Source organism: Urocampus carinirostris, chromosome 18, assembly GCF_059441175.1.
Source record: "Urocampus carinirostris isolate Australia breed hairy pipefish chromosome 18, RoL_Ucar_1.0, whole genome shotgun sequence".
NCBI classification, from domain to species: domain Eukaryota; kingdom Metazoa; phylum Chordata; class Actinopteri; order Syngnathiformes; family Syngnathidae; genus Urocampus; species Urocampus carinirostris.
The window spans coordinates 13,850,734-13,875,144 of record NC_142366.1 but is presented as its reverse complement, the minus strand read 5'-3'; the positions used below and the strand labels follow the sequence as shown (position 1 = coordinate 13,875,144).

Here is a 24,411-nt window from a genome sequence, read left to right as displayed (position 1 = left end):
GTGGTTGGTGGTTGGGAGCTGCAGTACCCAATTTGGCTGACAGAGGGTGTAAGAAACCCCACAAAAGCGGATGGTTATGTTTTTTGTTCGTATTTATTGGGGATGTCCTGACAAAAAACCTAGCTAAAGACACTCTCGGAGGCCTATAGTGTAAAAATGTAAATTTTCAGGAAATACGGTTCAACCGTTTTAGACTCTCAAAGTCTCATTCAAACACACGCACACACAAATTGGTATTTATGAGGTAGTTGAGTGAGAGTGAGAGTAAAAAAGAGAGCGAAAGGGCAAGATGGATAAATTTAGATGATCGAATTTCATTTTTAATTGTGTTGTAAAACCAATTTGATGACATGGTCAATTCTTTGTACATATAAAAAATGAAATATCACATGTGACTTTATATATTTATGCATGCATATAGTTGTTGCTATAAGACGTAGCTTCCTTTTTTGTTTTTTTTTGTATGCATGAAAAGGAATCCATCCATCCATCCATTATCTGCACCGCTTATCCTCAGTAGGGTCGCGGGGGCGCTGGAGCCCATCCCAGCTATCTTCGGGCAGTGGGCAGGGGACACCCTGAACTGGTTGCCAGCCAATCGCAGGGCACACAGGCACAGACAATTCGCTCGCTCATTCACACCTAGGGACAATTTGAAACAGCCAACTAACCTGACGTGCATGGACATTTTGGAATGTGGGAGGAGAGAACATGCAAACTTCACACAGGAGGTTTGATCCCACGACCTCAGAACTGCGCCGCACACGCGCTAACTACTGCGCTGCCATGCTGCCGTTGCATGAAAGGAATGTTTACAAAAATAAGGAAATACAAATGTCTCAAAATGGTTTATGTATTTTTGAAATATCCAATATAAGAAATATCAGCTAGGCGTACATTATTTGATTTTCTTCGTGTAAAACCGAAGTATCGTGTAAAATCTTGGAAACTACAAAAATATCCAACCCATTATCTTTTTCCGCCTGGTCCCGTCCCTCGGCAACCTTTATTAATCCACTGCAGCCTGCCACTCAAACAGTTTGCCCACCCCGCCCTAACAGCTGTCTTGCCCTCTGACCCCGCAGGGTTGTGATGCACCACCGCCCACCAGGGGGAGTCGGTCCTGGCCGGAAGCCGTCGGTGTCGTGACGTTTATGGGCTAGAAGCTTGGCCCTCGCCGCCGGAGATGGGCAGCCCGGGTTGCGAGGTGGCCGAGCCCGTCCCGGAGGCTCCCTGCCCTGAGTGCGGCCAGGTGCACCGCAGCCGGGAGAACCATCTTTACAACTACCGCCTGGAGGTGGACGACGACCTGGTGTGCCACATTTGCCTGCAGCCGCTGGTGCAGCCGCTGGACACCCCTTGCGGGCACACATTCTGCGCCCGCTGCCTTCGGAGTTTCCTGCAAGATCGAGACTTCTGCCCGCTGGACCGCACCCGGCTGGCGCTGCCCGCCTGCCGCAGGTCCAGTATCCTGGTGCACAAACTGCTGGACAAACTGTCCATCAACTGCCCCCTGGCGCCCATCTGCTCGCTCAGCATGCCACGCTGCGACCTGGAGGCGCATCTCAAACACAGGTAAACCTAAAAAGAGGGATTTTTGGTGGATTCAGAAGGATTTTCTTTTGGTAGAGGGAAGTCATTCGATACTATTGACGTGTATAGTCGTCTTTTTTTTACCGTTGCCAGGTATGAATGTCATTTTTGCATTATATTTCTTACCATTGGCAGGTATAGACATCACTTTCACAGACTTTTTTTTATCGTTTACGAGTACAGACGCCTCTACTTTCAGCAGTAGTCAACCAGAGAAAATGGATCATACCCAAAACAGTGCAGTTCATTATAAGCAGGCCACAATATGATGCTTCAGCGGCTCAAGCCTCCCACCTACCCCTTTAAAAAGTTCTCTATTGGTTCCTTCTCTCAGCAATTTTTGACCGGATATAATGGTTCACGGCCAAAACAGTGCTGTTCATTGTAGGAGGAGCCAAACTCATGCATCACCAGCTCAACCCTACCCCCCTTCCTTAGAAGTAGTGAACCAAGGTTAATTGATTGCAGCCAAAAAAGGGGAGTTTTTTGAGGGGCAAGCCAAATATCGCGCTTAAGCAGTCCAAACCAAAACCAGAAAATGCGACCCGCCGGCTCCCTATTTTAGCAATCGTCAACTGAGGATAATGGATAGCAAAACAGTGCAGTTCATTTTAGAAAGGCCACAAGTGCAGGTAGTTATAGGTGGAAATAATGGCAAAAAAAATGCAGTCTGACATTCTCCACTTGCAGCAATATGGGATCAGGGATAATGGATCACGGCTGCACTAGGCAGTTAATTTAAGATGGAAATAACGGCAAAATGAGTCACTAAGTTGAACAAAATTGCACACTGCTAACACTTGCAGCAATATGCAATCAGGAAAAATGGATCATGGCCGCACAAGTGCAGTTAATTTTAGATGGAGACTAACAGCAAAAAAAAATAGAAAAGCGTTCCCCAATCTCTCCAAAATGTGTTTTCCTGGTTTCTGCTTGCAGCAAAATGGGATTGGGGATGATGGAATTTAGTTCACCTCTGCAGCATAGCCAAAATAAAAAAAAATCTAGTAAATTCCTTTATTCATATCATCACCAAGTGTGAGCAGATAGGGAGGGACAGATAGGAGAATCGACACTAAAAGAACCCAAACTTCAAAAGTCAAGTGGGAGAATCCCATTCCTTGGCAGAGCGCAAGATGGAAGCGAGGGTGGATTACCGAGCTCAAGGTCATGTGATAAAGGATTAGCGTCCGAGTCATGAGTCGGCGAGCCAGAAGCTCCTCGGTTTCCTTCTGGCAAGTATGCTGAGTAACTTTAACAGCCGAGATCTTTTCAATCACTTCTTCTGCGAGACGGCCAAGGGAAACCCCGGCTTGTGGTGAGTCCACGATGCCGAATTTGTTTCTTGCTAGCTAGGAAATCAGTTGCTACAACAAGAAAGAGGAAAGACTTTTGAGGATCTCCATGCTTTTTCCCAAAAAATCTCTTAAAGTGCTGTTTTATATATTGTAAGCGTCCTGTTGTGCAGTCACTTTTGATCGAAGAACATCTCAAGTTGATTTTCATTCATCTCATTCATGTGTTTGCTTCTCTCACTAGCGTCTTATCCGCTGATCTTCAGCGAGCACCTTAAGGGGATTTCCCTTAAGCGGCTCACGCTAACAAGCAGTAAAAAGCTCTTCTGACTCAGCAGCTTTCACGTTTCAGATTCCACAAAAAAAAAGATATTTACTTAGCTGACATCAGTGCATACATTGTTTTGTTAGTTTTAGCAACGTATTGATCATTGTTCAGATGAACAGGTTTACCGGTACATCGAAACTCAAATATAGTGGCAATAATCATATTTTATTCCAGCTATTCCCTGCTTGTAGACGTATTGAGTGACCGTCTGGTTCGTAGGTATGAGCATAAGAATCTTGTGAATAAATTGTCTTAGGTTTTTCCCAGGACTTTTCTTGGCGACTTAAAGGTCCAAGATAGCAACAGGAGTCAAGTAGGCAACTCGGGATGATAGGATTAAAAGGGGAAAGTGACAGCCTGGGAGTCTGTTAGGTGTATTTTTTTTTGTGCGCCATTGCTGTGTTGTTTTATAATGTATTATTGTTATGAAATGAAATGATCTGCATTTATATAGCGCTTTTCAAGTCAATGACTTCCCAAAGCGCTTTACAGTGTGCTTCACATTTCCCAATAGCGGCCTTGCAGCCATGTAAGACGCTAACCTGCTTATTGGGGGTATTAGGGGTTCAGTGTCTTACCCAAGGACACTTCGACATGTAACGCGGACAAGCCGGGATTCGGACTGGGATCCCTTGATCCCAAGACGAGCGCTCTACCTGCCCCAATTAAATTTATGAATTTGGTATATATTGATTTAACAATTGTTATTTAAAAGTATGTCCGATTTTGGGACATTTTTTTAAGATTTAAATTATTTTAAAAATAGTTTTAAAGATTTTTTTTGTGCGCCATCGTTGTCTAATATTAAACTGTGATAAAGGGCTATACAAAATGTTATTACTTTGTGATATATATTTGGATTTTGTGTGCCATTGCTGTGTTGTTTTATAATGTATTATTGTCATGAATTTGGTATATATTAATTCAACAATTGTTATTTAAAAGTATGTCTGATTTTTGGACATTTTTTTAATATTTATATTATTTTTAAAATAGTTTTAAAGATTTTTTTTGTGCGCCATTGTTGTGTAATATTAAACTGTGATAAAGGGCTATACAAATAGTTATTATTTTGTGATATATATTTGGATTTATTTTTAACATTTTGATTGAATAGTATGTTATTTTTATTGACATTCTTTCATATTTACATAGTTTTTTATATTTATTTAAATTACTTTTAGAATGCTTTGTATTGTGAACAGATGTATTTATTTTTGGAATCACATAAGGTACGATTATATTTAATTGTATTTTAACCGATTGCTATTTCATAATATATTTACTTTTCACGATTAAAACTTATTTTTAAATTGTATTTATTTAAATGTTTTCATATTTTTTAAATCCACACTTTTGAAAATATTTTATTATGAACATTTGCCTTTTTTGTTTATTATAAGTTTAATTATTTTATATTCTATTACTTTTATATCTTAAATTTATTTTTGAATATATTTTGCAAAAACATTGTTTTTTATTTTTTCAAATATTATGAAGAAAAAATGAATATTTTTTTTTTAAATGTGTTGCTATTTATTTTTGAAATATAAGATCATAAACAGGGCAGCACGACGGCTAGGTGGTTAGCATGCTGGCCCATGGTGAAGGTGTAGTGTTTAATTATAGCTACCACAGCCTCCCTGTGTGGAGTTTGCATATTCTCCCATGCCTGCGTGGGTTTCCTCGGGGCAATCCAGGTTCCTCCCACATTCCAAAGACATGCATGTCAGGTTAATTGGCCGGTCCAAATCGTCACTAGGTGTGAATGAGCAAGTGAGATGTCTGTTTTGATGTGCCCTGACACTTTTTTATTATGATTTTTTTTAATTTTATACTTGTATTTCATGTTTAATTTATTAGATTGTTATCTCTTATAATAAGTAGCACTTTGATTTATTTTTATTTATTTTCTATAATTATTTTTTATATATTTAAAAAACATTATCTTTCTCTTTTAAAACGTATTGGATTATACATATTTTTTTATCTCATCTCATCTCATCTCATTAGCTACACCGCTTATCCTCAGTAGGGTCGCGGGGGTGCTGGAGCCCATCCCAGCAATCATCGGGCAGTGGGCAGGGGACACCCTGAACTGGTTGCCAGCCAATCGCAGGGCACACAGGGACAGACAACTCATTCGCTCATTCACACCTATGGACAATTTGCACCGGCCAATTCACCTGAAATGCATGTTTTTGGAACGTGGGAGGAAACCGGAGTGCCCGGAGGAAACCCACGCAAGCACGGGAGAACATACAAACTCCGCACAGGAAGTCTGGAGCTGGATTTGAACCCACGACAGGTTCCCATGACATGAACTGTGCCGCACAAGCGCTAACCACTGCGCCGCCGTGTATATACAGTATATTTTTGTATAATGAGATTAGATGGTTTGATTTTATATAAAGTAGCACTGCTTTAATAGGCTCTTTTAATCACTCGACCACCAGTGATATAAATGACGTAAGAAAAGGCATTCCATTTTAACTAGTCACACACTTTTTAATTGTGGTACCAACATAAAATGTACAATTCATTTATTTTATACCCTTTAAAGTCTGAGTCATAATCAGATACAAAAAACAGTTGTTTACTTTGTAGTGCTTTTATACATTTATTCATATGTTTAGGACGGCTTTGTTTTCTCTATTTTCTAACATTAGTGTCTGGTACTGTGACATTAAACTGTGTGATAATGAGATAATGGTTAGGATTTGGCAATGTCACCGCCGCGACTCGGGTTGAATTCCTGTTGAATCTAATGTTTTGCACTTGTGGTAAGTGATATTTTCTAACTGATCAATCATTGCACAAATACAGTAAATGTGTATAACCTGCACCCAATATTTGAGTTATTTTTTAGTTAAAAAAATGCGAAAATATATACAAAGCAGCTATTCATGACGAACAAACCATTTTGGGGTTAAAGGTGCCCAGGAACACAATGTCAACATCCCGGCGTGGACGGTCCCCGAAAGGACAACAGCGGAGACGACAAACCGGCGCTCAAAAGTCCGCCACAATCCCCCCTTTCGCCTCAAACTGACCTGGGAGACTCGGCCCCCTCGCCGCCCCTCAACTGCGGGGACGACCCCCTCACGAGGACCAACCAAGTCGGTCTGGACAACCCGGCCTTCGAGGAGAGCACCGAGGAGGATAGTGAGTCTACGAAAGTGATGAATTCATCCTTTTGGGTTTGTGGGTTCTGATTGTGGGCGTGGCTTACCAGGTGTGGTGGGGATTGAGTGCATCATCCCCAGGGTCAAACGACCTCTAAGTAACCCCTGCATCCACCTGCTTCGCTCGGTCAGCTCTACGTCTTCCGGTTGGGACTGTCCTGAGTCCCCACCTCTTTCTGCAGAAGAAGGTAAACAAATATTCGAGTAGGCTTTGCCGGAGGTAAGATCGGGCATTAGAAAAAATCCAACCCAACTCAGGTGTGTAGGTATTGAAGCCCGACCAGCACGAGCAATTAACTTGATTTGCAGAACCGAGTATTTTATCTGTGAGGACTCTAGAGGAGGAGAGGTGATTTACGATAACAAATTTAAGTCTGGCTTTTCTAATGAAGTAAGTAACACAAGGCTGTATAAACATTTTTTTTATATTTATGTGTTTGCAGAGGTTAAATTAACTGACACTATTCCATCATTGACGGGAAAGTTTTAAGGTAGATTGTCATTTTCACAAGTTGAAATGAAAATTGGTCCAAAAATCCTGAACTCATTAAGATGTTTTTTTCTGAAATTGGGAGAGCCAGTACCAGCGAAGGCCTAGAGAAAATTTAGTTCTGTAGCTATATAAGCATAGAACAAGCATATTAAAAAAGAAAGCTTCAACTCTCATCTTTCAATAGAACAAAGTATGTTTTTACTCTTTACCATTGTTGAGTAAACAACAGTTTACTAGTGATCCCAAGAGCCAAGAAGAGATCCGCAGGTTCGAGAGCCCCGGTGCTGTAGAATGCTCTTCCCCCTGCGATTCATTCTGCAACCTCAGGGGAAATGTTTAAATCTAAGCTTAAAACACATTTCTATTCTATAACATATGAATAAACTATATTTTATTTTGACAATATCTGTGTATTATTTGCCCTCATGTAGGTTTTAGATCAGGGGATGGTGTCATTATAGTGGTTTGCAATAATCTTTGTTCTGTTCAGCTCTTTGAGACTGTGATTAAGGGCGTCACAAATTAACATGACTTGACAGTTGAATATTGCTAAGTTTGTTGAAAATACTCAAAAATACTTGAAAAACTGCTTTTATTTGCATTTGTGATAGTAATATCCAAACAATGCTTTTCCCAAACAACACAAGGGCACTTTATTGCAAAATAACAGTTTTTTGCAAGAACAATGAACATGAACTTTGCAAGAACTTTGTAGTGTCCGATATTTTCGTTGAATCACAAGATGTCAGTCACAAGGGCATGTAGCGTCGAAAGGAAAAATATTTGTTGAAATGATAACTGCCAGTTTTTTTCCATACCTCGCGATTCTCCTCACACTGCTTCACTACGCCTACTGGGGCGGCCTACACACACTCATTCACCGAAAATATAAGAAGTTGGCTTTCTCGATATGTGGACAAAGATCAAAGCTACTATTGCGATCCAACGGTTATTCATCGTACTGAAATCTTTCCCATTTTTGCCCTAAGGGATAATGGGTTTGCAAACGTATTTATACATCATGGCATTGAATGAGTTAAGAATCTAGCGCTGCATTTTAACCTAGAGAGAGAGGCAGGGAGACAAAGAAGAACATTACAGGTGGATAATAGAATCAGAAACGAGTTTTTGCAAGTTCAGTACAGTATTGGTTGTGATGAGGCGACTTCTGTTTTTTGCGGTCTCTCGTGCCCAAAACCACTCACTGTCTTGAGCCGCCTCTGTGCAGCAATATCGGATCAGGGATAATGGATCACGGCTGCACTAGGCAGTTAATTTTAGATGGAAATAACGGCAAAAAAGGAGCCACCAGGTTCAACAAAAATGCACACGGCTGACAGTTGCATCAATATGCAATCGGGGATAATGGATCATGGCCACACAAGTGCGATTAATTTTAGGTGGAGATAACAGCAAAAAAAAAAACGAATTAAAAAAGCATCCCTAATCCCCCAAAATGTGTTTCCCTGGTCTCTGCTTGCAGCAATATGGAATTGCCTCGAAACGCCTCTTCGCACGAGGATGTTAGCGTAGCAACATCACATTGAGTCGTGACAAGTTACTTATACAGGTGTTTCTTGCAAATCATGGCCCTCGCTACTAGCTAAAATTGACAGGGTACGAATTATTTGTAGAAAAAAATGCAAAATTTCTTTACGTTAAAATAATCTTCATATTTTTATGATTATGATACATATAATCACATTTTTTTGTATAGCATTTAATGACAAAATGTCTCAAAGGACTGCACAGGCCACAACTACACCAACCACTGATCTGAAACCAACATGCGGGCAAGGAAAAACTCAAAACCTCAGCATGAGGAAGATAAGAATTCTCGAGAAGGGGCAACACATAAGGGAATACCCCAGGCTGCAATAGACGTTGCATTGGGTAACAAGACACGTCCCACAATTTATTTGCACAACAAAATAACACTAGAACACAGAATAAGTGGCCAGACAATGAGAGGGAAAGAGAGATCTTGATGCGCACTTGCTTTATTCAAATTCAATTTAATTTTATGAAAAGTCAGCGAGAGAGAAGCTCAGCCCGAACGTAATGATTGACATTTCAGGTCCATCTTGGACTGAAATTCAGGTTAGGTCGCACCTGGGCTTAAGATCTTACCTCCGGGCTTTTCTGACCCTCACTCTCACTTTCATTAAAAAATATCGCCTCTCTTCAGGTTGCGTGAAGTTGCCGTCTCTTCCGGAGGGCGAGATTACGGCAGTGGAGGTTCACCGGGCCAACCCTTACGTGGAGCTCGGCATCAGCATCGTCGGCGGGAACGAAACGCCCCTCATCAATATCGTGATACAGGAAGTGTATCGGGATGGCGTCATCGCAAGGGACGGGAGGCTGCTGGCGGGGGACCAAATACTACAGGTCTAACAGAAGGATTATATACCTGTATATGCACACTATAGATTTATATTAGCAAATATATATATGTATATATATATAAATATATTAAATATTTTATATTTTTATATTGATTTACCTATCAAAACCACTAACTTGCACTTTAAACAAAACAATATTTCATATTTGCCTTAGTGTAACATTTATTGATAATTATTCTTTGAATATCTATTTCCGGGCGGCACAGCGGCCTCCCGGTGCGGAGTTTGCATATCATCCCTGTGCCTGCTTGGGTTTCCTCCACATACCCGTATTCCAATAACAAGCACGTTAGGTTGATTGGCCGGTCCAAATTGTCCCTAGGTGTGAATGAGCGAATGTGTCCTGCAACTGGCTGGCAACCAGTTCAGGGTGCCCCATGCCCACTGCCCGAATATAGCTGGGATGGGCTCCAGCACCCCCGTGACCCTACTGAGGATAAGCGGTGCAGATAATGCATGAATATCTAGTTCCTGACTGTAGAACAATAGTAAACAGTAAACACTTGTATAAAAAAAATCTAATACATTTTAAAATAACTATTATCTGCTCAATCGAATAAAAAAATGTAAATTGCCATCTAAACTTTTAAAGTGATGTTAAAAAATGTTAAATCATGTATTTGATAAAATGTTTTAAAGAAAACTTTAAAAAAGAAAAAAAAATACATAATGCATTGCAAAAAAATCATTGTTTTTACCATAAAAACATTAAGTGAGTAAATAAAATACGTAAAAATATCTATTACAAAATAAAATATCTATTTTTAAAAGCTAAAAAAATACAATACACAAAAAGTATTTATTAATAAAAATGGAAAACCCACAAAAATAATAATAATATCTAAGAAACAAATGCATTACAATAAGAAAATGTTAATATTTTTAAATTTAAAATTAAAAACAGGGAAAATGTATTGAAAAAATACAAAAAAATACAAATATAACATAAAATACATTACAAAAATATTATGAAATAGTATATATATAATATTACATAAAACAAAAACCATCATGAAAATTGCAATAACATCATAGAATACACTACAAAAATTACTTTAAAGGTATTTTTGATAAAGATAAAAAAAACTGGAAAAGTAACTGGAAAAAATAAATGAATATAAGAAAATGATAATATATATATTATTTTTAATGTATTTACTATTGAACTAAAAATACATATAAATATATATATATATATATATATACATATATATATATATATATAGATAATAAAATGCATTACAAAAAACACTTTATTATTATCAAAACACTGAAGAAAATAAATAAAGTTAATTGGGGGTAAAATACGTTAAAAATTAACCATTTGAAAAAATTAAAAATGTTAGATTTAAAATAAGATAAAATAAAAAGAAATACTACATAAAAATGAAATACATTACAAAAAAATAGCAATATGTTAACAAAAATAAAAAACAAACAGAAATAGAACCAGACAAAATACATAAAAAGCACAAATATTAATGCCGCTATTACTTATTAAAATAATACAGAATTTAAATACATTTTGAATATACATCAAAAACACAACAATACTGTACATAGACACATTTTAATTTTTATAATAAATGCTATAACGAGTTTGTGAAATTCTAGATCAGAAATGTACAATCATATTCAGGTGTCTCACGTGTGGGGAACCACCCACTGCTGAGGTTGTTTTACGTCGTTTTGTTTTTGTTCTGTTCTCTTATTCTTTGTTATTTGTTGTTTATGCTGGGATGAATTGCTTTTATGTTATATTTTCCCTTTGGATGCTGTCACATCAATGTACAAACTGAAGTTACTGACCAAAAATACAATTTGAAAAAGAAAGAAAGAAGAAAAAAAAGCAATCTTTTTCTCTCTGTTCAAGGTGAACAACGTGGACATCAGCAACGTGCCGCACAGTTTTGCCCGTTCCACGCTGGCTCGGCCGTGCACAACCCTCCAGTTAACCGTCCTCCGAGAGCGGCGCTGCCCCTCGCGGGCCCCGGCCGTGCCCAAAGCCCCCTGCCCCACGCCCGAGGGGAACCCGCCCAGCCCCGTCTCCATGAGGATCACCTTGCACAAACGCGACTCAGCCGAGCAACTCGGTATCAAACTGGTGCGGCGCACCGACGAATCTGGCGTTTTCGTGCTGGACCTCCTGGACGGGGGACTGGCTGCCAAAGACGGACGTCTGAGGGGGAACGACCGCGTTTTAGCCGTCAATGAGCAAGACCTGCGCCACGGGACCCCTGAGCAGGCCGCCCAGATCATACAGGTGAGATTAGAGATGAACAAGAAGCTTTGTTAAAGGTATTCCCAAATGATTGAAAATGCGAAACGTGAGCAAATAATACAGGTTTTTTTGCATTAAATCGATGTATAATTCATTGGTATATTCCAATTATTTTCTGAGATGATGCATTTTGAAGACAACATAGCTTGTCTTTGTCATCCTGTGCTGTGACATCATCAGAGTAACACCAGAACAAGCAGTCGCCATATTGTTTTACGTGTTAATTGATCAAAGAGGTAACGAGTGTTTTAAGCCAAGTTTGGCCAGTTTTTTGGGAGAAGCCATTGGTGTCGTGTCACAGGTGAAAACAGTAATAGAACAACAAAGTGCAAGCAGCCACATAGGGGCTAACTGTAGTGGTAGGATTGGACCTAAAATGAAATGATCTGCATTTCTATAGCGCTTTTCAAGTCAATGACTTCCCAAAGCGCTTTGCAGTGTGCTTCACATTTCCCAATAGCGGCATTGTATTGCAGCCATGTAAAACGCTAACCTGCTTATTGGGGGTTTTAGGGGTTCAGTGTCTTACCCAAGGACACTTCGACATGTAACACGGATAAGCCGGGATTCGAACTGGGATCCCTTGATCCCAAGACGAGCGCTCTACCTCCTGAGCTACTGCCGCCCCTAATCACGAAAAGCAGCAATGTCAATTAAACACTAAGCTGGCCAGGAATAAACCAAGGGACATGGCAAAACCGGCGCCAATGCCAGGCTAGCCGGCCAAACACACAGTGAGCACCCAATGAGGGCCAATCGTGAGCAAACAAAACAGGACAGCCCTCGGCACCCCGACGTTAACGAGGAGCTACTCAGAAAAAAATTATACCAAAGGCGACAAACACAAATGAAAAGCCACAACCGCTTACCTCAGAGCAAAAATGAGCGGTATGCAATCGCTGTCCTCTATAATTGCTGTCTGTTTCAGAGCTACCTTAACATGTTTTGTTAATAGGATTCGCCATTTTGAAAGTGTTGTGTTCTTTCAATGACATCACAGCTCTACAGCAAACAAGCCTGATGGGTCCACTTCGATTTTACATTTCTCAAGTTCTACAGCGGTGGAATATTTGCATAACTGGTGGAACACTACACGTTCTGTGCCTAGTTGAAAAAAACCTCTGTTTTGGAATACCTTTAATCAAAAATCAGGGGTGCTTATTATACATGGTTACACGACCACAATAATTTGTTCTGAAGAAAAATGCGGTATCAAACAAATTGACATCAATATCATGAATTGGATTTTTCAGGCTAGCGGCGAACGCGTTCACCTGCTGATCTGCCGCCCCAACAAAGCCACGCCGCCTCCTCCTCCCAAATCCAGCTCCACTAGAGATCTCTACTGCCTTGATCACTTCCTGCCTAACCACAGCACCAGCCCACTCCCATTGCACCTATCCCGCACCAGCACGCACCGAGATCTTTCCCAGTGCGTTTCCTGCAAGGAGAAACACATCACTGTGAAAAAGGAACCCCACGAGTCTCTCGGCATGACGGTTGCGGGCGGGCGGGGCAGCAAAAGCGGCGAGCTGCCCATTTTCGTCACCAGCGTCCAACCGCACGGATGCCTGTCGAGAGACGGACGGATTAAAAGAGGTAAGATCCAAAAATTGGAATTAACTCCCCAGTCAAGCTTATTTTGGGTCCTCCCCTCTTATTAGATGTAAGATCGGGCCTAAAAAAATCCAGCCAGACTCGACCCGCAAGTATTAAAGCCAGCCCAAGCTTGACCGCTGATTTGATTTGCAGGACAGAGCCAAAAGCAAACCCCGAATTTAAAATTTTGTTTAAGAGGACTCAGGAGGAGAGGTGATTTATGATTAAAATTTAAAACCTGTCCTTTGTGACAAAATCAAAGTTAAACAAGACTGTACAAACATTTACTTTGTTTATGTTTCTGTGTGTTCAGAGGTCATATCAGGGGTCTTAAACTCCATTGACTTGGGTGCCAACAAGTATAGGGTCTGGGTGAAATCAGATTTTTTACAAAAAGGTTCTGATAAAGACACTTCATTGTTCATAAATATATTTTTTTGAACCAAAATAAGACCCAAAAGCAAAAAGGAAATATTGAGAATATGGAAATAAATGAATCAGTAATAAATGTATTCACAATCTTGTCAGGGTGCACTTAAAGTGAGTGTGGATTATTCAGTACCTCATACTTGGAAAATGGTAATTAATTAAACAAAAAATGGAACATTGATTGGTATAATTAGCATAAATACGTAAACCATCTTACAAATGGTCAAGACATTTCACATTACATGAGCCTCACCTAGAGGGATGACCTATTTGTCTGCCATCTTGCTGCTACAGGTACCCCAAAAAAACACAAAACTAACGAAAGGTTAGGCAAAAAATGGAACAAAGATTTTGCTTTATGGTCGAATGGAGTCTTTATTCTTTTTCATCTTCCTTGTGATTCTTAGCACTCGTTTTTAAATGAATACAGCAACAACTTTTGGTCAAATAATGCACACTGTCCTTTTAACTTTCATATAAAGGCGGGGGCCTCTAATAATCATCCCTAAGAGCCGCAATTGGTCCCTAGGCCTTGAGTTGACACCCCTGGGGTAACACTTGTCGAAAAGTTTCCATCATGACTGATTTGACAGGATCATCTTAAGGCAGTCCGAGATTTTAACGGGTTGAAAATTGGGCCAAAAACCACAGCAGTCCTTGAAAAATCTAGAGTGGCACTTTAAGAGAGAAAGGCAGAGAGACAAAGAAGAACAATGTGGGTGCATAATAGAGGCAGGAAGGAGTTCTTCGAATTGACAATGTAAGAGTCTAGTACAGTATGTGTTGTGATGCGGCCAGGGTTGGGTAGGGTTACTTTAACTTGATTACTTTCAATTACTTTTGGATTACTCCAATACCAAATATGCTAATAAAAGACAAAAGAAACTAAATGTGAATAAAATTACAAAATTTTGTGCAGCCTTGGGGAGTAACGGAATTCATGGAACGGCAAAAATGATGTTGGCAAGCTGTTTGGATTTATTTTCATTTTGTTTCCGTCGCATTTTATGTTGGTTTTGCCGGAGATCAAAGAGATCAAAGCCAGGAGAGAAAGCTTACCACGTGTTGTGAGTCATACTGTATTCATATTTAGTTTATTTTGTCTTTTATTAGCATATTTGGTATTGGAGTCATCCAAACGTAATTGAAAGTAATCAAGTTAAAGTAACCCTACCCAACCCTGGATGCGGCCACTAATGTTATTTTTTGCGGATCATGTCCAAAACTACTCACAGCCTCCAAACACCTAAATGCACTGTTATGTTAGCAATGTTAGCATAACAACAGCACAGCGAGTTGTGACAAGATACTGATTCAATCACTGTGTTTCTTGCACATCATGGCCCACGCTACAAGCTCTTAAAAAAACAGCGAGAGAGAGAAGCCCTTCCCCACCTGAATGTAATGATTGACATTTTAGGCCCAAAATTCGGTCTGACCTCTGTTCAGGGGACGTCCTCCTCAGCATCAACGGGCAGGACTTGACGTATCTAAGCCACGGCGAGGCGGTGGGAACCCTGAAAGCGAGCGCCGCTTCGGCATCGGTGCAGCTTCGTGTGCTGGAAGTTAGCATGGTGGAGGAGCGCCAGCGCGACCAGCTGCTGCATCACGCCCACGACAGCGAATTCGACGCCAACTGGTCCCCATCCTGGGTCATGTGGTTGGGGCTGCCCAGGTCAGTGACTGGGAATTACGGGATAATGGGTCCTCAATATATAGAAAAAAAATAGCACCAAAAAATCATATCCATCCATCCATTATCTGCACCGCTTATCCTCAGTAGGGTCGCGGGGGTGCTGGAGCCCATCCCAGCTATCTTCGAGCAGTGGGCAGGGGACACCCTGAACTGGTTGCCAGCCAGTCGCAGGGCACACAGGGACATACAACTCACTCACTCAATCACAACTAGGGACAATTTGAACCGGCCAATTAACCTGAAGCATGTAATAAATTATATACAAAGCACGTAAATGTATTTTAATCATACAGCCCTTTACAACAGACAAAGTGTCAAGAACCGGAACAGGAGGAGAACCCAAATGCATGACGTTTCTCACACAAGCTTTAATTTTACGGGAAATGGGGCAGTCATGCACGTTAACCCAAACACCAGTGATTCGGCGATCGTTGGGCGGAAGACGTAAGGCAGCAGTCTGGCATGGAATGACAGGAAGCCAGAGGCCGACGAGATCGATACGAATTGCACGAGCAGATATCGGACAGATAGGGTCGATACCGGACAGGACGGGACAGACAGGATTGATATCAAAACTGGATAGCGAAATTAAACAGGACAAACTAGACGCGAACAAAACTGGAGATCGATAACAGGACAAAAAAAAGACGGGAACGATACCGAACAGGAAACACAGGCAGGAAACCAGACAGAGTCAAAACCCACGTTTTGCGGGGCAGAGGTTTGTTGGCGGACTGACAAAGGGAGAGTGAGAGCACTGAGCCTAAATACAAGGGAAGCCAATTTGTCAACGAGCCGCAGCTGGCGCCACACGGGCGGGGCCAATTGGGCGCCATGGCAATTGTGACACAAAGTGCTTTACAGTAGATAAAAGAGAAGCAATCAGTAAAAACCTAAGAAATAATAAAAACAATTATGGATAATAAAGTCAATGAAATATAACACGTGATAAAACAGACAAACAAATGTCACGGGAAAAAATAAAAGCGACATGAAATACTGGACAAAAGAATACGTGACAAATACTACAAAAAAACACACAATATAAACACAGGAAAAAAATCAAAATGATAAAATGCCCGACTAACAGATGAATTATGCTAAATATTAGGGTATTACGTTATTTATTTAGGTTTTTATTTGTACATAGGTATTTATGTATTTCTACATATGGCAGGATTGGCCTTACATAGGCAGAGGCCCAATAAGCAATACAGAAAGAGATGATTTTTATTTAACCTTTTTTTTCCCGCCAGTTACTTGCACAGCAGCCACGAGATCGTCCTTCGAAGGAGTCACCCTGGAAGTTGGGGCTTCAGCATCGTGGGAGGACACGAAGAAAGTCACACAAACCAGGCCTTCTTCATCAAGACCATCGTACTCGGCACGCCCGCCTACTACGACGGACGCCTCAAGTCAGTTCACACATTGTTTACGACATGAAAGCAGTTGCCGGGCATTCTCCTTGGGCGAGGTTGTTGGGGTTGTTAGTGAGCCGAGCCGAAAGTGCCGCTTCCTGAAAAAAAGCCGAAACTCCCATCACTAATAGTAATTATAAAACCTGAGCAGAATGACCCCTTTCTGCCACCCTCCGCAGACTAGATTGCCCGGCAATGCCGGACCACGTGTTGTGATTCAAATAGTAGAAGTAGCCAAATGTGCCCAGGCACCCAAGGAAACAGACTCAAACCAATACAGTGGAACCTCGGTTTTCGAACGCCTTTCAGTTCGAACAAATCGGTGTTAGTGCAAGGAAAGTTGCACTAACTAACGTTTTCGTAATAGTACACTGGATTATAAGGAGCGCTGTAGAATTTCTGCATGGTAAAAACCTTACCCAAATTTAGTAAACTTTAACATCAATATCTAACAAAATGAGAGATGGTAAAGATGTAAAGACTATAACTAAATCATAAAATATGAATATGGAAATACGCTCAACTGGACCAGCTAATTAACTTGACATGGATGGAAAGTTAGTGCAAGCAGCAAAGTTGCTACAGGTGAAAAAAGAAAAGTAGTGCGTACAACTATTGCATTAAAGAACGAAATAATAGCCAAATATGAAGGAGGTGTGCGAGCGCCTTTTGCTGACCACCACAAAGCTAAGAAATCCTATTCACAAGATTACGATAACGCGAACGTACGATTAGCCTGGGTTAGCTTTAAGTTTATGTTAAACATTCAGGGTGTTGGAACGGAGCCCAACATTGAGGGTGTTGGAACGGAGCCCCCTTTCCAACGAACTGCTCACCACTTGTTGTGGAGATCCGGGTGCTAAATGACTTGTAAACGAGCCTATAAACTACATACGAACACACACACAAATTTATAAATGGTGATAGGTTATAGCATTACACACCTATTACAACACAATTGTTGTCATACCATATTATAATACAATTATTAAAGATATTTCTTCGATATGTTTCAATAGTTTATTACTACATTTTATTCTATCACGCTGTCGTTTTTCCCTAGTTAAAAGTGGTGTCTGGTCAAAAATTAAGAATAGGAATAGTAAAATGAAAAGAAATGTACGATAAGGCAAAAAATATTTGAAATGAGATAAGACTTAATGAATCAAATAAACAAAAGAAATGTTACTTAAGACATTTTTTAAATATTTTCTTCCATATTCATATTTTATGATTTATAGTCTTTACCATCTCTCATTTTGGTAGATATTAATGTTAAAGTTGACTAAATTTGGGTAAGGTTTTTACCATGCAGAAATTCTACAGCGCTCCTTATAATCCAGTGTACTATTAGAAAATGTTAATTTTTAAAGTTAAAATAGGGAAAAAACGAAATACATATGGTAAAATAGGGAAACCTACTTAAACTGAGACTTGTAAAAAAGTTTATTTTTTACTAACTGGTATTTCTGCACAATGCATGCAGGTTCACACTGCAAAAATATTTTTTTTACACTATCATAAATAAAAATCTATGAAAAAGAGTAAACATTTTTCAGTTTTGTTAACAATTCCAATTGAATAGATTTTTCTAATAAATTCAAGGTTTTTCTAGTTTAAAAATCTAGTTAGAAATGGTCTGAAAATACATTTTTAAAAATTGTACCAACTGTGTTTTGTCAGAGCTTGCAGCTACAAAAAGTATTTTAGTAATATACCTCAAGATGTATAACTATAGTACAGTAAACTTAAAATATAAAATCTTTCCAAGTAAAAAATTATTTGAAAGTGTAATTTTTCTTGTTTTTTTATATACATTATTTACAAGGAAAAACTCCAAAACCTCAACATGAGGAAAATGAAACCTTGAGAAACGACCGCACGAGGCAATCCCCCTTCCAGGATGACCAGGCTGCAACTGAACATCCACAATAACCAATACACAGATATTGTCAAAATAAAATATAGCTTATTCATGTTCTATAGAATAAAAGTGTGTTTTAATCTTAGATTTAAACAGTTCCACTGAGATTGCAGACTGAATCTCAGGGGGAAGAGCCTTCCACAGCACCGGGACCCGAATGGAGAACGCTCTCTAACCTGCGGATCTTTTCTTGGCTCTTGGGATCACTAGACGACCAGCATTTTCAGACTCAAGGCTCCGGACCGGAACATAAGGGGAAATTAAATCTGAAAGATATGAGGGAGCAACTCCATGCATGATTTTGTATACTGCCAACATAACCTTAAAATTACATCTTAAGCTAACAGGGAGCCAATGCAGGACAGCTAAAATAGGTAATGTGATCAAACTTTGTCTTAGTTAAAAGCCTCAATGCCGACTTATGATGGAAGGGATGGGGATTTTGTCTATTGCACACCATTTTTAATCTGAAATGAATCATTTTGTAAAATACGCCAATAATTAAAACTTACAATCCAATCTTGATTTTTTAGATGCGGGGACATGATTGTGGCAGTCAACAGCCTCTCCACGGCAGGAATGAGCCACTCTGCGCTGGTTCCTATGCTGAAGGAGCAACGTAGCCGGGTGGCGCTAACCGTAGTTTCTTGGCCCGGCAGCCTGGTATAACCCGGATCTACCTGGTACACTCATGCCATCTTCACCTTAGTGGCAAGAGACAAATACATTGCTTCTCAATTTCCCTCCCATGCAAAATGAACTTTTCACCTTCATCTTAGAAAGCTGCCATCACTCTGGGCTCCTCACTATGACAACTGGCTGCTAAAGCAGCTATTTTATACATGTGAATGTCTTGTTTATTAAATATTTCCTGCAGATAAAACAGAGTGAATGTGTCTTTGCAGAGATTAAGGCTTTATTCTCAAAACAAAAAAACAGAAATTCACTGGCATGTTTTCTTAACTATGCAATTAAATTATAAACAGCCTCATGATTTGGACTCTTCTAAATGGGTTTCGTGCAGCATTGCAGCAAGCTCGTTTGTCTTGGCAGACTTCCACTTGGCTTGTGCAGCACGCCAGGACTGCAGTTTCTAGAACAGAAAACATTATCACCTCAAAAATACAACCTGATAAGTTTGAAGTTTAGTAGACACTCGAAATGAGGAAAACATTAATGGGTTTTGAACTTGCAAGGAGAACCAACATTAGATAACATATGACCATGTGTTCTAAAGGTCTAATCTCCTAGGTTACAAAAGCAGATCCGGCCTAAAAGGTTGAATAAATCAAAGAATGAGTGGGAGAACTTCTTTACTTAAAGTATTAAACACAATTTTTTTTTATCCATTTGGTGAAAAACTTAAGAATTTACAGTATTGCTGAAGTGCGTTGTAATAGGGGTAGGAACCTTTGTGCAGTATCTGTTCACTGGTGTGCGTCTTTCCTGCTCAAATCACATCAATGAAAGGATTCAAGCAGAGTGGTTTACGCACTTATTTCAACACAATCTTATTTTACAGCAACCCTGTAGGTGAGGCCTAGGCCACTTTGAATATTGTTGTGTGGTACCCGGGGTAATCTGGAACCCGTAACAAACAGGTCACAAGTCAAAATAATAATAGGTATTCCATGCAATCTTTGAAGATCTCCAAATGGCACACCATAAGAGCTTGATGTCCGCTTGTTGAATTATAAAAAAAGCTCTTGATTCTGCTATAAAGTCTAATTTCTCAATGGTTATTACTGAACATAATAAACAAAAATACTCATTTGATACAGTGGCAGCACTCCCAAGACAACCAAAATGGCTCTAGCCACTCTGCTCGTGAAGATTGTTGCCTGCAGGAGAGAGAGTGGGAAAGGTGAGAGGAGAGAGAGTGGGAAAGGTGAGATGGCACAACATTCATTTGGACAGGTAACTTAAAATTAGTTTTACCTGGTTATATCAGTATTATTTTCCCCCCATTTTATTAACACTCCACTTATTGAAACATGAATATTTTGTTTGTTTGTACATGATTCAATTGTTTGTTTGTTTGTTTGTACATGATTCAAATGAATCTTTTCTTCCGGCGCCGTCACGAATGGCAGCCACTCCAGCAGCTCCCGTGTTATTTTCGATTGTTCTCAGCTCAGGGATGCTGCTGGAAATGTGAATTTCCCTTCGGGGATGAACAAAGTATCTATCTATCTATCTATCTATCTATGTGCAGCCCTTTAAGACAGATTTACAAATAAGTGCGACTTTACTATTAAAAACAGAAAACGATCAATATCTCTAAAAAGAGCACCATTTAAATGTTGGGGACAAGTGTGGCAAACAAATCAAAATATGCGTATTAATAACAATAGTACTTTTACCGTTTAATACAGGTTATACTAATATTTTTGTTTAGGGTGGCTGGATGGATAAATCGGATAATCTGCTTTTTGCCCGTTTCTGCCTTAGAAGCATACCTTCAGCTTTTTCTTAAGCGGATCGTGCACCACTCCATGCCGCCACAGACTTTCCTAAAGAACAGAAAAAAATAGATACACTAAAGTAGCCCAAAGCATTTCCAAAATGTTCTCCACCTTCATGGTGAAGTTTTTTCCACAGCCAGGGTACGCGCAACTGAAGGGTTTGGTCCCCTCGTGGTCCCCTAGGACGTGGGTGTCCAGGTTGAAGCGACGGCTGAAGGTTTTTAAGCAGCCCGGTTTGGGGCAGGCCAGCTTGGGCTTGTTACTGCTGTGATAGCGCCATAAGTGCTGCTGCAGGAACCAGGCATTGTTCAAGTGCTTCTCACATTTCGGGCAAGGGAGCTTAACTGTCGATAGTAAAACAGTTAAGTGTTTGAGAAATATGGATGCAATACATAACACATGTACACAAGAGGATTTAAAATATCCAAAAGACATTTTAAATAGAAAATCTGTCTCCTGTAATACAAAATATAGAATTAAAAACACTAACATGGATACAAATATCTTCAAATTATAGAATACAAAAAAATTTAAAATATAAAAAGTAAACTGCTTTGTAAATAGAAATCCTGCATTCTTTGATATGTAAAAGGATCATAATATGCAAGATTTTTTGGGGTAAAATGTAAAAAAAAAAAAAAGATAATTGAAAAAAAACGTCAAAATTGAAAATTCAGTGTCCCTGAATACAAAATCATAAAATTAAAAACATTGATACAATATAAATTATTGACTACAATAAAAGTGAATCAAAGTTAAAAATAAATTGCATCGAAAATGAATGGATTAACAAGTAAAACTTGGTGTCCAATAATATAAAGGACAGTTAAAAAATTAACATAATTTGAAAAGTATCGGTGCAATGCAAAAAACATTTCAAATATGAAACAAAAAAAAATTCCAAAATAGAATTGGAAAATGTGTGTCTCTTAATATAAAATGGTAGTCCAGAAGTTAGAACACATGACAATGAAGTATATAGAAAGAGGATTTAAAATACCATAAGGACATTAAAATTTTTAAAAAATAGGTATACAATTTATATAAAAATATATGAAATAGAAATGCATACCATTAAATTAAAAAATTGCTCAACAGTCACTCTAAATACAAAATCGTACTTTTTAAAAAAATATAAACTTAGAAATGTGTAAGATTAAAAAAAGTTAAATATCCAAAATTAAGTTGCACAATAGAAATTGTTTCACTCAAATTATAAAATTAACACAAACATAAAATCAAATATAAAAACCTAGAATACAATTTGAAAATCAAAAAACGTGAGGAAAAAAATTCTATATAAATAAAGGTCAATAAATGCAAATTGTGTTCCACTTTAATTAACTGCAAGACTGATCATGGCGAATTGAAGCCATACCTCTATGCTCCTTGCGATGCTTCTGGTACTCGGACCACGTCTTTCCCTGGAAAGAACACAGCTCGTCCTCACAATGGTAACCTGAACGGCATTTAGACACATGTATCAATTTCTAACAAAGAAAAAAATAGTTTCCCTCAAACACAAAGCCCAGAACTAGTTTTACCGATCTATAGTTATTGCATATTAGAGTTCATCCTAATAAATTGAGAGTAATAAATTGCAAACCCATCATATCAAGTTCCACAGCCCACCTTTATGCATGTTCTCATGGTGCTTAAGCTTTCCAAGTGAGGGGAATTTTCTAGCACAATCCTTGACATGACAACTAGGACATAATACAAAAAAAACAATTACAATTGGGATTTTCGAATTTAATTACAATGACTCCCTACCTAAAGAGAAGCTGGCCATGGTGTTGCCCTATGTGGGCCTTGAGCTGGTACTTCTTGTTAAAGCCGCTTTGGCAGTATTGATGTGTACACTGCGGATTAGGGGGTGGGGGCGTGAGAAGAAATAATTTCAACATCAAGAACACCAATCTCGTCAACAACACTAAATTTGGACTATTTGAATATCCAGAACTTTCTTGGTTATGCAACTTACTCTGGTCATTCCCTTTCAGATCCTGCAAATGTCACTGTTCTTCCACAATATATTTTAATTATTAATAACATAAAATTAAAAAAATAAACACTTAAAAGAGATAATAAAAAGATACATACAAATTAGACCATTACAGAAAAATAAAATGTTAAATAAATCTTGGATAAAATTACAAAGAAAAAAACTATTAGATGCATTAAAATGAGAAAATGGAAGAAATAAAACATTTTACAAAATGATTGATGAACTAAAATATTAAGGACAAAAATTTGACTTAAAAAAAAAGAATGATTAAAAAGGATGAATAAAAATAAATAAAAGATACACAAAATTGGTAAGTAAATGATGAAAATAGATTTTAATGAACTTAAAAAGGGTTACAATAGACGGATAAAAATATAAATACAAATTAGACAATTAAAAGGCGAAACAGATAAAATGAACGATTGAAAAAAAAAAAAGACATTAAAAAGGATAGGTCAAAAAATTATAACAGTTAATTATGAATAAAAATATGAAAACAATCCCCCCCAAAAAAAGATGAACTACAATTACTGAAAATGTATCAAAATAATATTGAAAAATATTGAAAAAGAAAAAAAATTAAAAAAAAATAAGTGCACACATAGCCAAGCATCCTTATTTTGAATAAGCTAACGGTAAGCCCAACTCCCCCCACATTGGATAGATGGCTCTTCTTCACCATAGTTACCCCAGCGATCCAAATTCCTTGTGGCAGCATGCTGCCTCCCACAAGTCAACATCGGTACTGCAACAGCAAAACAAATCGTACTTGATATCGGGTCTCCTTGTCTTGGTGTACTCGAGCGATGTGATTTCTTAAGCCGGTACGTCGCAAAAACACCTCCGCGCAGCCCTCCGTTGGACATCTTTAGACCCAGAAACATTGAACTTATATAGTGTCGCTCATAGGTCAGAAATTCAAAACAGATTCCTACTTGTGTCGCTTTTCACCAGTGTGGTAGAGCTGGTGCATTTGGAGCGCATAGCGGGTCCTGAAAGTCTTGTCACAGTTTTGGCAGGAAAACGGTTTCTAGGAGACAATACAATAAAAACAATATCTTAAAAATATATTTAACTAAAAACACACCCATTTTTTATGCTCACCAATCCGGTGTGTTTACACAGGTGTGCCTCGAACTTCCACGACTTGCTGAACTTGGCCTTGCAATCCAAAAACTTGCAGATGTACGTTTTTGACGTTGGCAACCTCTCACCCATCTTCACTACCAAAACAATTGTCAACAAAAAAGGGGTAGGGCCAATGACTGACCTACACCTGCCTGCTCACCTGT

At 38.9% G+C, this 24,411-nt stretch overlaps 2 protein-coding genes across 4 annotated transcripts in view; one reads left to right on the top strand and one right to left on the bottom strand.

Moving 5' to 3' along the window:
• The window catches only part of lnx2a (ligand of numb-protein X 2a), a 25,314-nt gene extending 5,677 nt beyond the window's left edge, over positions 1-19,637 (top strand). For 2 of the 3 annotated variants that reach the window (XM_088322355.1, XM_088322356.1), the window contains exons 2-10: positions 1,086-1,575; positions 6,152-6,381; positions 6,452-6,589; positions 9,083-9,282; positions 11,173-11,562; positions 12,834-13,179; positions 15,058-15,283; positions 16,561-16,719; positions 19,180-19,637. In XM_088322355.1, the coding sequence (XP_088178481.1) occupies positions 1,187-1,575; positions 6,152-6,381; positions 6,452-6,589; positions 9,083-9,282; positions 11,173-11,562; positions 12,834-13,179; positions 15,058-15,283; positions 16,561-16,719; positions 19,180-19,315 (2,214 nt within the window). In that variant the 5' untranslated portion in view covers positions 1,086-1,186 and the 3' untranslated portion in view covers positions 19,316-19,637. Of the gene's footprint in view, positions 1-1,085; positions 1,576-2,776; positions 2,912-6,151; positions 6,382-6,451; positions 6,590-9,082; positions 9,283-11,172; positions 11,563-12,833; positions 13,180-15,057; positions 15,284-16,560; positions 16,720-19,179 lie in introns of those variants that run through there. The other variant, XM_088322357.1, reaches the window with a different exon arrangement.
• Positions 19,541-24,411, bottom strand: gtf3ab (general transcription factor IIIA, b). Its single transcript, XM_088322358.1, has 9 exons — positions 24,224-24,411; positions 24,055-24,149; positions 23,889-23,985; positions 22,885-22,973; positions 22,744-22,817; positions 22,490-22,570; positions 21,223-21,455; positions 21,106-21,159; positions 19,541-19,739 (listed from the first exon to the last, which is right to left on the bottom strand). Exons 1-9 carry the CDS (start codon positions 24,335-24,337, stop codon positions 19,635-19,637), a joined length of 942 nt encoding a protein of 313 aa, XP_088178484.1. The 5' UTR covers positions 24,338-24,411; the 3' UTR covers positions 19,541-19,634.